Source organism: Salvelinus fontinalis, chromosome 4 (assembly GCF_029448725.1).
Source record: "Salvelinus fontinalis isolate EN_2023a chromosome 4, ASM2944872v1, whole genome shotgun sequence".
Classification (NCBI taxonomy): domain Eukaryota; kingdom Metazoa; phylum Chordata; class Actinopteri; order Salmoniformes; family Salmonidae; genus Salvelinus; species Salvelinus fontinalis.
This window is the reverse complement of record NC_074668.1, coordinates 62,906,748-62,919,372: the sequence shown is the minus strand read 5'-3', so window position 1 is coordinate 62,919,372 and position 12,625 is coordinate 62,906,748. Positions and strand designations below refer to the sequence as shown.

At 45.5% G+C, this 12,625-nt stretch overlaps 1 protein-coding gene across 1 annotated transcript in view; it reads right to left on the bottom strand.

Moving 5' to 3' along the window:
• LOC129854150 (T-cell immunomodulatory protein-like) overlaps positions 1-12,625 on the bottom strand; it is a 129,987-nt gene that overhangs the window by 92,526 nt on the left and 24,836 nt on the right. Inside the window, exons 7-9 of the mRNA XM_055920911.1 lie at positions 12,052-12,110; positions 6,940-7,021; positions 1,705-1,799 (exon numbers count right to left, since the gene is read on the bottom strand). Coding sequence (XP_055776886.1) covers positions 1,705-1,799; positions 6,940-7,021; positions 12,052-12,110 — 236 coding nt within the window. The remainder of the gene's footprint in view (positions 1-1,704; positions 1,800-6,939; positions 7,022-12,051; positions 12,111-12,625) is intronic.

Sequence of the window (12,625 nt, the reverse complement as noted above, 5' to 3'; positions counted from 1 at the left end):
AAAGTAACAATCCAACCAGCTCCAGATACTGTCAAACACCGGGACAAAGCGTTGGTTATGCAGTACATGAAAATGAAATGAATAACAGTGTGGTGCCGGGAGAAGGAAGGGAGGTGGAGATGTACGGGCCAACCCCTGTACCCACCCCTCTCTGCATTGGAATTCCTTGCACATCCCATGGCGCTTACTCATGCCCCCTCAGACAATCCGCCGTTCCCCTCTCCATGTTTTATGGATGGGCTTTCCTCCCGGCACGCCGATTTAGGGACAATCAAATCCTAGGCCGCCTCCCGGGCCACGGATCCCCGTCTCTGGAGGAACGGCTGGATATAGGCTCCGTTAAAATTTCCGTATCCTGTCAGAGCGGGGACACCGACTCCTCCCCCGACCACGGACACAGAGGGCTGGGTGAAATTAAACCTACAATCACAATAGAGACACTAATACTTCATGGATATGGGGTGGATTGGTATAGTTCTGGATGGATATGGTAGGTAGATGTATGGAGTTCCACCTATAGGAGAAAATAGCCTATCCCTTCTCATGCAGCAATTCAATGAGACCCAGTGTGCTATGCTAATATTCAGAGGCCGTGTACACATGCAGTGTGAGTGAATATAATGAATAGCCTCTGTAAACAGTAATGAGTGTGAAGCTACATGTTTACGCTGTCAATGAGCAGCGGATTAGCGTGATGGAAATAACACACCGCGAGATCAAATGGTCTCAATCAGTGTTGGAGAGAAAGCGGCGGGAATGTTCCTGCACATCTGTACAGAAGCATACACACCTGCAGGAACATACCGGAACACGTACCTACAAAGAGAAAGATCCCAGACACTGATTGAACAGAGCATCTCATCCTACCAAGCTTCTAATCCAATCATGTCTCCTGGCCTGCGGTCAGAGGGAGCTACACAGGCTAGCTGAGAGAAAACGAGCAGGGACTCAGTGGTGCTCCCCACCCCACTGGGCTCAGTCCACGAGAGAAAGAGAGACAAAAAGAAGAACAGGTGGAGGGAGATGAGAGAAAGATGGAGAGCGACATACTGTATATATAGAAAGTGGAGAAGATGATGAGAGAGTGAGTGAAGGTAGAAGTGGCAAGCTAGATGAAAGCTAATGGAATCACCTACGGAAAACTTTTCAGACTCCTCATCTCTGACAGTAAAGAACTGAACAGTATGACAACCAAACAAAAGCCAACATATGTTCTGCCATCTTTCTCATTTCCTTCTCCCTCAGTCTCCCCCTGCTCAAATCATAATTGTCTGTGACAGGCATACAAAATCAGACGTTTGTGGGGGAAAATATGAAAGCAGTGCTGACTTATCTTCTCTGCAAGACCCTCATTATTCTCTGAGTGGCTATGAACTCATTTTCTCTATTGTAGTCCTGCCACTTATGAGTGTGTGCTGTCGATCTCCTGGATAAGGGGAGTAATTATGAGGGAGAGTGGTTCTGAGACTAAGAGACGGGGAGTCAGACAGAGGTGGTGCAGGTATTGGCTGTGTCACTTAGCAGCTCTCGTAAAGGAAAGCTGGTGTTTACAGCACGACCAAGAGGCTCATGCCTGGGAGAAAAGAAAAAAAAACAGACACTCAAAATGGCAACCTGTAAAGGACGAGGACAGGGCTAGTTTAGTTGAAGGATGAAGCAGGATTCGAGGTCTCTTGTCAGGTTTCAATGGGGTGAGTACTGTACCTCAGGTTCCCCGGGCTTAGAAAGGTAGATGGCACTCCTGTGGCATGCATCGTCCAGACACACTGGGAGAAGGTGGTCCTGGAACCCATCTCCATCTGAGAGGAAAAAGAAAGACATGAATAAAACAAGGAGCAACAAAAAAAGCAGGATGATGGGGAGAAACTGAAATGAACAGAGACAGAACAGCGGAGGTAAGAGTAAAAACATTCAATCAGAGCACAGAGGAAAGAGAGAGAGAGAGAGAGAGAGAGAGAGATGGCAGGTGGGGAGAGAGTGAGTGAGGTAAAAGGTAAATGATGGAGACTAATACAGTAGTTTCACAATCGGAGCGAGCTTGTCAGTCTTTATTCTGTGTTATCATCCACTGATGTTTACTGTCAGACCAGTAGGGTGGCACTGGCTCCCACTGATGAACCACATTACTATTCAGATAGAGAGATAGGAGGAAGAGAAGAAAGGGAGAGAGGGAAACTGCAGTGCCTGGTGAAACTATGATGCCGGGTGACACCCCCATTGGCATTCATAGGATACGACACAGGACCAATAACAATGCAAATCAGAGGCCGGGCCTGCAGAGAAACCCAGAGATTACACACTCCACTCATCCACACCTCCTGTATCCCCCTGGCCCAGGGAACCAGCCTGCAGCCAGACACATTACAACCCCCAAGTCTGTAATCTTATCTGGACCCTGCCATGCAACCAGACCTTGGTAGGGCTAAGGAGGCTCTCTCTCTCTCTCTGTGTGTGTGTGTGTGTGTGTGTGTGTGTGTGTGTGTGTGTGTGTGTGTGTGTGTGTGTGTGTGTGTGTGTGTGTGTGTGTGTGAGAGAATGTGAAAAGTTGTATGTGTGTGTGTCGGTGCGCGCCGATTAAAGAGAAAACTATGTATGAGGTGTTATCCTTGACGACAACCATTAACTATTTCAGACTTTCTTACCATGACACTGATCCCAATCCGAAAGCCAAGAATAACATGTGTCACTATTTTGCCTCTACAACACCGCTCTCAAAAAGAGACAGAGAAGATGAAGTGTACCACGAGAACATCAGAGAAATATCACACCAGAAGAGATGAACAACAAAACAAAGCCTGGGAGAGGCAGGAAGAAGAAGAAAAATCAAGGGTGCATCACAAATACCCCATACATATTCAAAAAGCATTACCTGAGAAGACTCTCGGCACACGGACCACTGTAGTTCTACCACAGAGCTGTCACTGTGGTAGACCTACAGTCACCACAGAGCTGTCACTCGGCACACGGACCACTGTAGTTCTACCACAGAGCTGTCACTGTTAAGACACTAATGGAGGAGAGTAAATCCTCCGGGTAGCGTTCAGGTTTTTAAAACGTCACCTCAGATGTACGCTAGTACATGAGCCACTTCAGCTCGGGAGAGAAAAGAAAAACAACACAAATCATCATGTCATCAACGTAATTCCTCTAACTGCATTAGCAGTCAACTCTTCCCGGCGTCCTTAGCTGTGCAGTCTCCATCGATGAATTATGCATTGGGCGCTGTCGCTTTGAGAAATGCAATTACAGCTACGATAAGGCAGATGGGAATGTTTTGTCTGGCGTATGTCGTGCACGCATTAAGACGACGGTGGCGTGGCTATAGTGTGACGGAAGGGTTGCACCAGCGGATGCAGCCGTTAACCCGCGGCTTACTTCAACAGACACTCTAACCGAGTCCTTCTGGCGCACGTGTCAAACTCATCCCACGGAAGGCCGAGTGTCTGCGGGTTTACGCTTCACCCTTGTACTTGATCGATTAATTAAAAGGTCACTAATTAGCAAGGAACTCCCCTCACATGGTTGTCTAGGTCTTAAGGGGGGGGGGGGGGGGGGGACTGCAGGCCCTCCATGGAATGAGTTTGACACACCTGTCTAACGAGTCTTTGGAAGAAAGGCTCATTTTAGAATTGGTAATACTGAAACACCACACAATGAATGTGTATGCATGTGGATGTAAAATGGAAACAGCCCAACATTATATTACCTTTATCACTATTTGAAAGCTCATAGATTCATGTTATGGATGAATTGTTGATGATGCAGTGAGTGTGTATGTTACAGAAGCGGTTTAGGAGGAAGGTCACTCCTGTATCCGCCATCTATCACTGAGGTGTAGGCGAAAATTGAAAGCTTGGAGTGTGATCAGAATAATTCCCACTCCGAATCAAGCAGACACGTCACGCTCCTCGCTTTCCCATCTCCCTCTCTCTAGTCCTCCCTCTCCCAGCTCCCACCCTCTATTCCTCCCTCTCCCAGCTCCATCTCCCTCGGTCTCTGTTCTATCTGCACACATCCAGCTTTTCTGTGCCCTTTTTTCCTTTTCATTTCTCGCACATTGAAATCATTTGAGTCTTTGAAGCACCCAGTCTCCTCTTTCATTCCTCTCCCGGAGGTCATATCCCCCCCATCTCCACAGAACAGGTGCGCTGAATCCAATATATATATATATATATATATATATTTTTTAATTAGGTGCTGATATTCAAATTGGCACCAAAGGCTCCCAGGGAACAAAAGTGAAATCAAGGATAACGTGCTTTGAAGATCACGCGTAATTAAGCTCTTTAAACTCATTGCAGGCGTGTGCTGGCCTTTGCTCCCGGTACAGGGGCCACGTTAGCATCATGATGCACTTGGTGACTGGTGGAGGGCCTACCAAGAAGCGGCTGCTACAATTGAGCATATTTCTCCCTGCACTGTGTTTGGGTGAGGGTGTATGTGTCTGTCAGTATTGGATATTCCATCCCCTCCCTAGGTCCTACCATGTCAAAGACAATCTCTTCTAAAGCTGGCCAGAGCGCCACATTGTGCTCCATCGATCTAATAGTCAGTCAACAGCAACCTCACCTCTGATTCGTTACTTTACTGCCAGAGACGAGCAAATGTATGCATGTGTGTGTGTGTATGGTGTGGGAGAACCTTTTCAAGTGCAAGCAAGCGCAGAAAAAGAAAAGGATGGACAAAACAATTGAATTTAAGTGGTTAATAGAAGGTAATGAGAGGGCAATGTGCAGTAATTGGGAGCTCCAACATCAACACTCCTTGTGTTTCATACAATGAATGGTCAGTCCGTCTTGATTCATTAGTCATCCTTTTGCATTTAAACAGTAACACCTGCACATGTGACACCGATACTCAGCTGGTCCCTCTCCAGATGTTGTGTTAAATGCTCTACAACAAAGCTTTCTTAGTATCCAACAAGTTCTCTGCCCTTAACCTCCAAAACAAAGGTCATGTGGTTTGGTAAGAAGAATGCCCCTCTCCCCACAGGTGTGATTACTACCTCTGAGGGTTTAGAGCTTGAGATAGTCACCTCATACAAGTACTTGGGAGTATGGATAGACGGTACACTGTCCTTCTCTCAGCACATATCAAAGCTGCAGACTAAAATGTTATCTAGACTTGGTTTCCTCTATCGTAATCGCTCCTCTTTCACCCCAGCTGCCAAACTAACCCTGATTCAGATGACCATCATACCCATGCTAGATTACGAAGACGTAATTTATAGATCAGCAGGTAAGGGTGCTCTCGAGGGGCTAGATGTTCTTTACCATTCGGCCATCATATTTTCCACCAATGCTCCTTATAGGACACATCACTGCACTCTATACTCCTCTGTAAACTGGTCATCTCTGTATACCGTTTGCAAGACCCACTGGTTGATGCTTATTTATAAAACCCTCTTAGGCCTCACTCCTCCCTATCTGAGAGATCTACTGCAGCCCTCATCCTCCACATACAACACCTGTTCTGCCAGTCACATTCTGTTAAAGGTCCCCAAAGCACACACATCCCTGGGTCGCTCCTCTTTTCAGTTCGCTGCAGCTAGTGACTGAAATGAGCTGCAACAAACACTCAAACCGGACAGTTTTATCTCCATCTCTTCATTCAAAGACTCAATCATGGACACTCTTACTGACAGTTGTGGCTGCTTTGCGTGATGTATTGTTGTCTCTATCTTCTTGCCCTTTGTGCTGTTGTCTGTGCCCAATAATGTTTGGACCCTGTTTTGTGCTGCTACCATGTTGTGCTGCTACCATGTTGTGCTGCTACCATGTTGTGTTGCTACCATGTTGTGTTGCTACCATGTTGTGTTGCTACCATGTTGTGCTGCTGCCATGTTGTGTTGCTACCATGTTGTTGTCATGTTGTGTTGCCACCGTGCTGCTTTGTCATGTGTTGCTGCCATGCTATGTTGTCGTCTTAGGTCTCTCTTTATGTAGTGTTGCCTCTCTTGTCGTGATGTGTTTTGTCCTATATTTGTATTTCATTTCTTCATATGTTTAATCCCAGGCCACGTGTAGCGTCACAAACAGGGGCAAAAGCAAAACACATTCCAGTTGATCCTTATTAACCTCCGGAGCCTGAAAGTGTAAAAGCGGTGACAAGATCTATCCCTCTGAATCTTTAGGTCTTTGAGCACCTCCGCTTAACCTTCCTCACCATGGTAACAGCTTGAAGTGACATTTCCATAGTAACAAATTGAAAAGATTTAAAAAAAAATAATAATAATAAAAAAAGATTGAAAAAGTGAAAAGTTCCTGTTTGCTCAGATAAGCTTGAGACTTGAACATAAAGGCCAAGTCCGTCTGAAATAAAGAATTAAATACACACAGAAAACCACATAGGTAATTTCCCTTGGTATTTCCCTGGGCTCATGAATCATTTGCATTTTGGGATGAGGAAATTTGTACTCTAAATATTTCATGACACCCCTGACTGTTAAAATATTGATATTGGCAATGATGTGTATGTATATATTTGTTTGTGTGCGTGTTTCATCCAGTAAAAATGCAACAAAAAAAGTGGATATGAAAAAGTGGATATGATGCTTCATGATATGGAGTAGATTAGAACCCTGTGGTCGATCAAGAAATCAATTCTGAAAATGTTGTCCGGCCACCTTGTTTTGGACCTACTTCAACTTTAAGATTACAACTCATTTACTAGGCCTGAGATTTTACTTCAACACCCAAGCCAACAAACTTCAGAACAAGGAGTAAAGATGAGACGTTCTAACTAGATAAGATGTTGGGAAACTCTGTGCTCTCTCTGTCTGGGAAATCCTATTAGATCAGAGCTGTTTGAAAATGTCCTCCCCGAAGAGCACAGACAGTTACGTTTAGGGGCCTTTGAAGACAGACACCAACAATTCCTGGCACTGCAAAAGAGCAATGATGGAACTCGGAGTTTAAAAGACTGAATGAGAAAACTCACCAAAGTCGGCAAAACAAGACTGGCCAACTTTCTTGACATTTTCTGGTATACGTCCAGGCTGGGTTTTGGTAAAGTTCCCATCCTGAAAGAAAAAGTACAGTTCAGATTAAACGCAGAATGATTTTTCCTTTGAGATATACATAAACACAAGTTGCCAGAGTAGATACAGTAGGCTACTGTACATTTCAAAACTGAATGATTGAGTGAAAGGACAAATAGCATGGTCCTTTGACCAAACATTAGTCAGGGGCTGCTTTAATTGAGTGGGCAGGCAGAGTAGGTGACAGGGGACACAGCGGGTGACAGGGGACACAGCGGGTGACAGGGGACCAGTAGAAAAGTGCAGCGAGGGCAACAGCAGGGAAGGAGCAGGCATGGTCAGCCTGACGTTTGAATTGATTTCAGCTCAGTGGTGTGCTGAACTACAGGAGCTCCATGCAGTTAGCAGTCATGCTAAGAGTCAGACAAAGGAACAGACAGCGCTTTGGTCTTGAATGCCAAGAGAGAGAGAGAAAGAAGAAAAAAAACGCTCACACACATACAGACGCACATGTAACGAACTGCACAACGGCCAAACTGCAGCCTACAATCCTAACAAAACAACCTCCAGTTGTCACCTCACTGCCAACATCAGTTGTTAGCACAGCAGACATCGAGAGATAATAAATAGTCTGCGAGAGATTACACATAGATTTAGTGGTGAGGAGACATGGGCTTCAGGGCTATTTTAGGATAATCTTAGAGATGGAGTTGTGTCAATGCCAATCTGTTAGCAGATTATTTCTAGAGTGATGGAGAGGGCCTTGAGCTCAATGGGAGTCATGATAATCGCTGAATGACTGTTTGTTGGAGAAATGAGCTCATGATCAGCTAGATACAGTGGGGTCCGAAATTATTGACGCCCTTGATAAAAAGAGGAGCAAAAATGACTGTATAATACAAATACTGACCTACCCTGTATATTGTATGCAAAACAAATTGAGAAATTATATTATTTTATTCTAATACAATTGCTCAAAAGGAAGAGATATTTTTAAACAAGTTATCTTTTTTCTCTCTCTCAAAAAGATAGGTGTTGAAATTATTGGCACCCCATGTTTTCAATACTTTGTGCACCCTCCCCTTGCAATGATAAGTGCACTGAGCCGTAATACATTTTAAAAAATGAGATTGGAGAACACTTTGGAAGGGATCTTAGACCATTGCACCATACCGAATATTTCCAGATCATTGATATCCTTCGGTCTGTGCTTATAAACTCACTGCCCTCTTCAATTCAAACCGCAGGTTTTCAATTGGTTTAAGTCCGGAGACTGAGATCAGTGTTTGTATTATTATTTTATACAGTATTTTTTTCTCATCTTTATAAAAGGGTACCAATCATTTCAGAGTTGACTATATGTGATACACTCTAATATACATCTTGATGGCTGAGCTTTGAGATTCAAGCTGGAATAGTCTCTCTATACAAATGGTTTCTGTTTACCGTATATAAATATGGCAGAAGTGTTAGTGCGTGTCTGTGTTCTTATTAGACTTATTAGACTAGGCCTTTTGGGGGACTGGTGTCCAGTGACCAACACAGTGACATTCATGAACACAGAGCTCTCAGTGGACCCTGACGCAAGGCCCCAGAGAGCACTCTCCTGTTACCACGTAGAAGGCCTCTGGCCTTTACACTCCAGCCAGAGGGAACACGCTGCACCCAAGAACCATGCAGCTAGCTACATATAGAAACACACTAGCAGGCTGGGATACACACGGCTCAGTTGTAGGTTCTGCCGGCTTCTTGCAACCCAAACATATGCCCCGTTACCTTAGAACAGGGGTGGGCAATTCCAGTCCTCGAGGGCCTGATTGGTGTCACAGTTTTGGCCCAGCCCCAGCTAACACACCTGACTCCGTTAACCACCTAATCATGATCGTCAATTTAGAATGCAATTTGATTAATCAGCTGTGTTTGCTAGGGATGGAGAAAAAGTATGACACCAATCAGGCCCTCGAGGACTGGAGTCGCCCACCCCTGCCTTAGAATGTGAGGTCCCAAAAAGATAACGTCAAATACTTTTCTCAAACAGGAGTTGCTTTAGTTTTGAAACCATCATGTGAATGCAGCAGGACTTCCCTCCCTACTCCGTGACTCTACATGATGTGGCATAATGAATCGTGTATTTGGCACAAAAACAGAAAAGGGGGAGATATTGGGGGGCTGTAAAACTCTTCCTCTCCTTATCTCCTTCTCCCTTCTGGAGCAGCAGATGTGGCCCGGCCCGGTAGGAGAGCAGAGGCCTGCCGAGCGACCCATTAGTGATTTATGACATCTGAGAATAGTTTCAGCGAGAAAACAGAAAAAAACATCCCATTTGTTCACTGCTCTTCCTTTATGCTTGTGCTTATTTATTACCTGGCAGTCAGACAAAAAGTAAGCAGCTTTTCAGACTGAGCGAGCATGTGAGCGTCTCCCGCCGGTTTTGTCAAAGTGTGTGATCGCAGACCTGCCCATCCATCACGCTTCTCTCTGTCCGTCAGTCAGTACCCACCTACCAAGCAGCTACGGCATGGCAGGACGCACCGCTCCGCAGTGTGGCTCGGCTGATTGGGTCTGTGTTACGTTACACGGTGATCATCTGATTGAGTCTGGGGTTGACTCATGGAGCACCTATGATGGTGCGTTTGGAGAACACAGACATCTGGATGGTTAAATCTGTTCTAAACACATGGCGATGCTCTGACTGAGTGTGTTTTGATTGAGTGTGTCCATGTGCGTGTGTGTGTGTGTGTGTGTGTGTGTGTGTGTGTGTGTGTGTGTGTGTGTGTGTGTGTGTGTGTGTGTGTGTGAATGCATGTGCATGTGCATGTGCATGTGTGCGTGTGACTAACTCATGGAGAACAGTTGCTGGACCAAATTGCGGGCGTGTTTTAAAAACAACAAGATCGAGTTGTGTGATTACCTCACGGTGCCCATCTGATTGGGAGTTTTAAAAATCACACACACAGGGGCTTCCCGAGTGGCGCAGCGTTCTAATGCACTGCATCGCCGTGCTAGAGGCGTCACTACAGACCCGGGTTTGTTCCTGGGATGTGTCACAACCGGCCGTGATCTGGAGTCCCATAGGGCGGCGCACAATAGGCCCAGCGTCGTCCAGGTTAGGGGAGGGTTTGGCCACAGGGGCTTTTACTTGGCTCATCACACTAGCGACTCCTTGTGGCGGGCCATGCACCTGCAGGCTGACACCGGTTATCAGTTGAATGGTGTTTCCTCCGACACATTGGTGCGGCAGGCTCCCGGGTTAAGCGGGCGGGTGTTAAGAATCGCGGTTTGGCAGGTCATGTTTCGGAGGACGCATGACTCGACCATCGCCTTTGGGGAGTTGCAGCGATAAGACAAGATCAAAATTGGGGCGAAAGAGGAGGTAAAAACCAACAAAACAATATAAATATAATACGATACTGTCAGGAACGTGTTAACCATCTCTAGAGTATAGTAGGGGAGATCTAAGTCTTTGTGATTGACTGGTGGTGGCCTACTGATTTGAGGCACGGTAGTCGTTCGTGATTAAATCTGTTGTGTTGCCTTTCTGATTGAGTGAGGAGAGCTGATTGAAGTGTGAAGATCCGCAGACTACGGCAGCAGGGTCTGTTTACACAGAGCGCATTTGGTGTGTCTCATGCAACGATGCACTTTTCAAATTCACTTTACTGCGACTACTGAGAAAACGAATCAAAGTATCAAACAGCTAATGCTTTCCCTGCATGTTTGTTTAGCAGGAACGGCTCCTTCAGCTGGTGAATTGACAGATCATATCAGGTATTAAAGTAAATGGCTTGTCCACGGCTTTGCATTAGCCAATGAAAAGCATCCCCTCTGCCTTTGTATTCTCCACAAACAAAGGCTGTTCTTGCATAATCAGAGAGATGAGCAGAAGGATGCCCAGGGAGTCTTCAGAAAGAAAAAAGTCATTAAAATGAAGTGTTGACATGGGCGAAAGCACTGGCCCGTGACCTGTGGCTGTTAAATGAAAGCCCACCCAGTAAAGGAAAGCAGCCAGGGATTACTGGGGTCTTACACAGAGGAAACCAGAAAATGAGTCCCTGGTTGTGTCTGTCACAGAGTGTGTGCATGTGTTACGTTGGTGAATTAAATCATGAACAAACTTCAATAACTTTGTTGCCACCAATCACTGGTGCATTCTATCATCAAAACCAAACTCCTCTTCCTCCCAAAATAAGTAATAGAAACAAAAAGAAGAACACCAGCAGGAAAGGGCAAACTGGCTGGATGAATCAGATGGGATTAACGATCACACCCCTGCTTTTAATCACCAACCCAAGTATTCCCTGCTGTACTGTCGGTCTTTGGCTGGTGCACTGTGCAGTGTCCCTACAGGCTGATGCAAAGCAGCACGGCCCGTGGAGATTACGTCCGTAAAAATAGATTATTAAAGCACTGTCAGATTGGTTCCCTCCAGCTCAAAGACAGACCAGTGGCAGCATTGGAGAGGTCAAACTCAGCAGGAGGTGAACAGTGTCCATCTACAGTACTACACCAAAGAAAGTCTATTTTTCTCCCCTGCCCCCCATTTTCATCCATTTTGCCCTCCTTCCTCAGTCACATTTTTCATATCCCTGCAACCTCAACCCTTCCTTCACCCTTCTTCTTCACAACAGACGGGGGTGCCCTGCTTGTGCTTTGTGAGCCTCCGCATCCTGAATTTTAAATACCCCGAAAAACCTGAACTGACTGTACCAGTGCACTTGCAGAATTCAAACTACCACAACAGCGGAAGGGCCGAATAAAATCTACCAAAAATAAAGTATCTCTGAAATGACTGTGCTCTGAGAGAAACAACTACATTTACATGTGTCATTTAGAATACCCTCTTATACCAAGCGACTTTAAGAAGCAATTATGATTAAGTGCCTTGCTCAAGGGCACGTCGGGATATTTTTTACCGAGTCTGCTTGGGGTTTTGAACTAGCGGCCTTTCGGTTACTGGCCCAACGCTAGGCTACCTGCCGCCCCAACTAAAAACTCTACCCATGTTTTCACTGAGTAGAGATTGTCAATTGTAGACAGAGTCAACATAAAAGACAAATGTGATTGTGTCGTACCTTATTAATCCACGTCTCGAAGCCAAGACCATTGTCATCTTGGGTTGTGAGGAACAAATCTGAAAATAGATTGAGAGAAAATATGCTATCAATCACTGGGAGCCATTTCCGTAGCAGAACCGAAGAAAACAAGAGACAAATGGAACCGTCTGAGGCATACAGTGTTTTTCACAGAGGTGTACAATAGAGAACAGAAGCCAACAGTATAGATACAGAAGCTATAGCAACCCTTGACTGTGCAGTAAATAAAAGTTAAGTAGATTTGCTTGTGGAGCCGGAATGGTTGAAGGGAGCAGCGTGAGTCCGATTGATCTACACGTACACCCCTGGAGAGGATGCTAGTCTATCTGAGTGCTAAGCAGAGATGGATCGGGTCACATTTTTACAGTATGTGGTATGACTCAGCCGGGGATCAAACTCCCAACCTTCCAATCTCAGGGTGGACACTCACACTAACCACAAGGCCACTGAATTAGTTGGTTTCTGACCGTGCAGTGCTGTTCATCAAATTGATTATTCTCTACTGTGTTCAGCTAGTCTGTTTCTCCTGCATTGTACTGTCCAATCACACTTC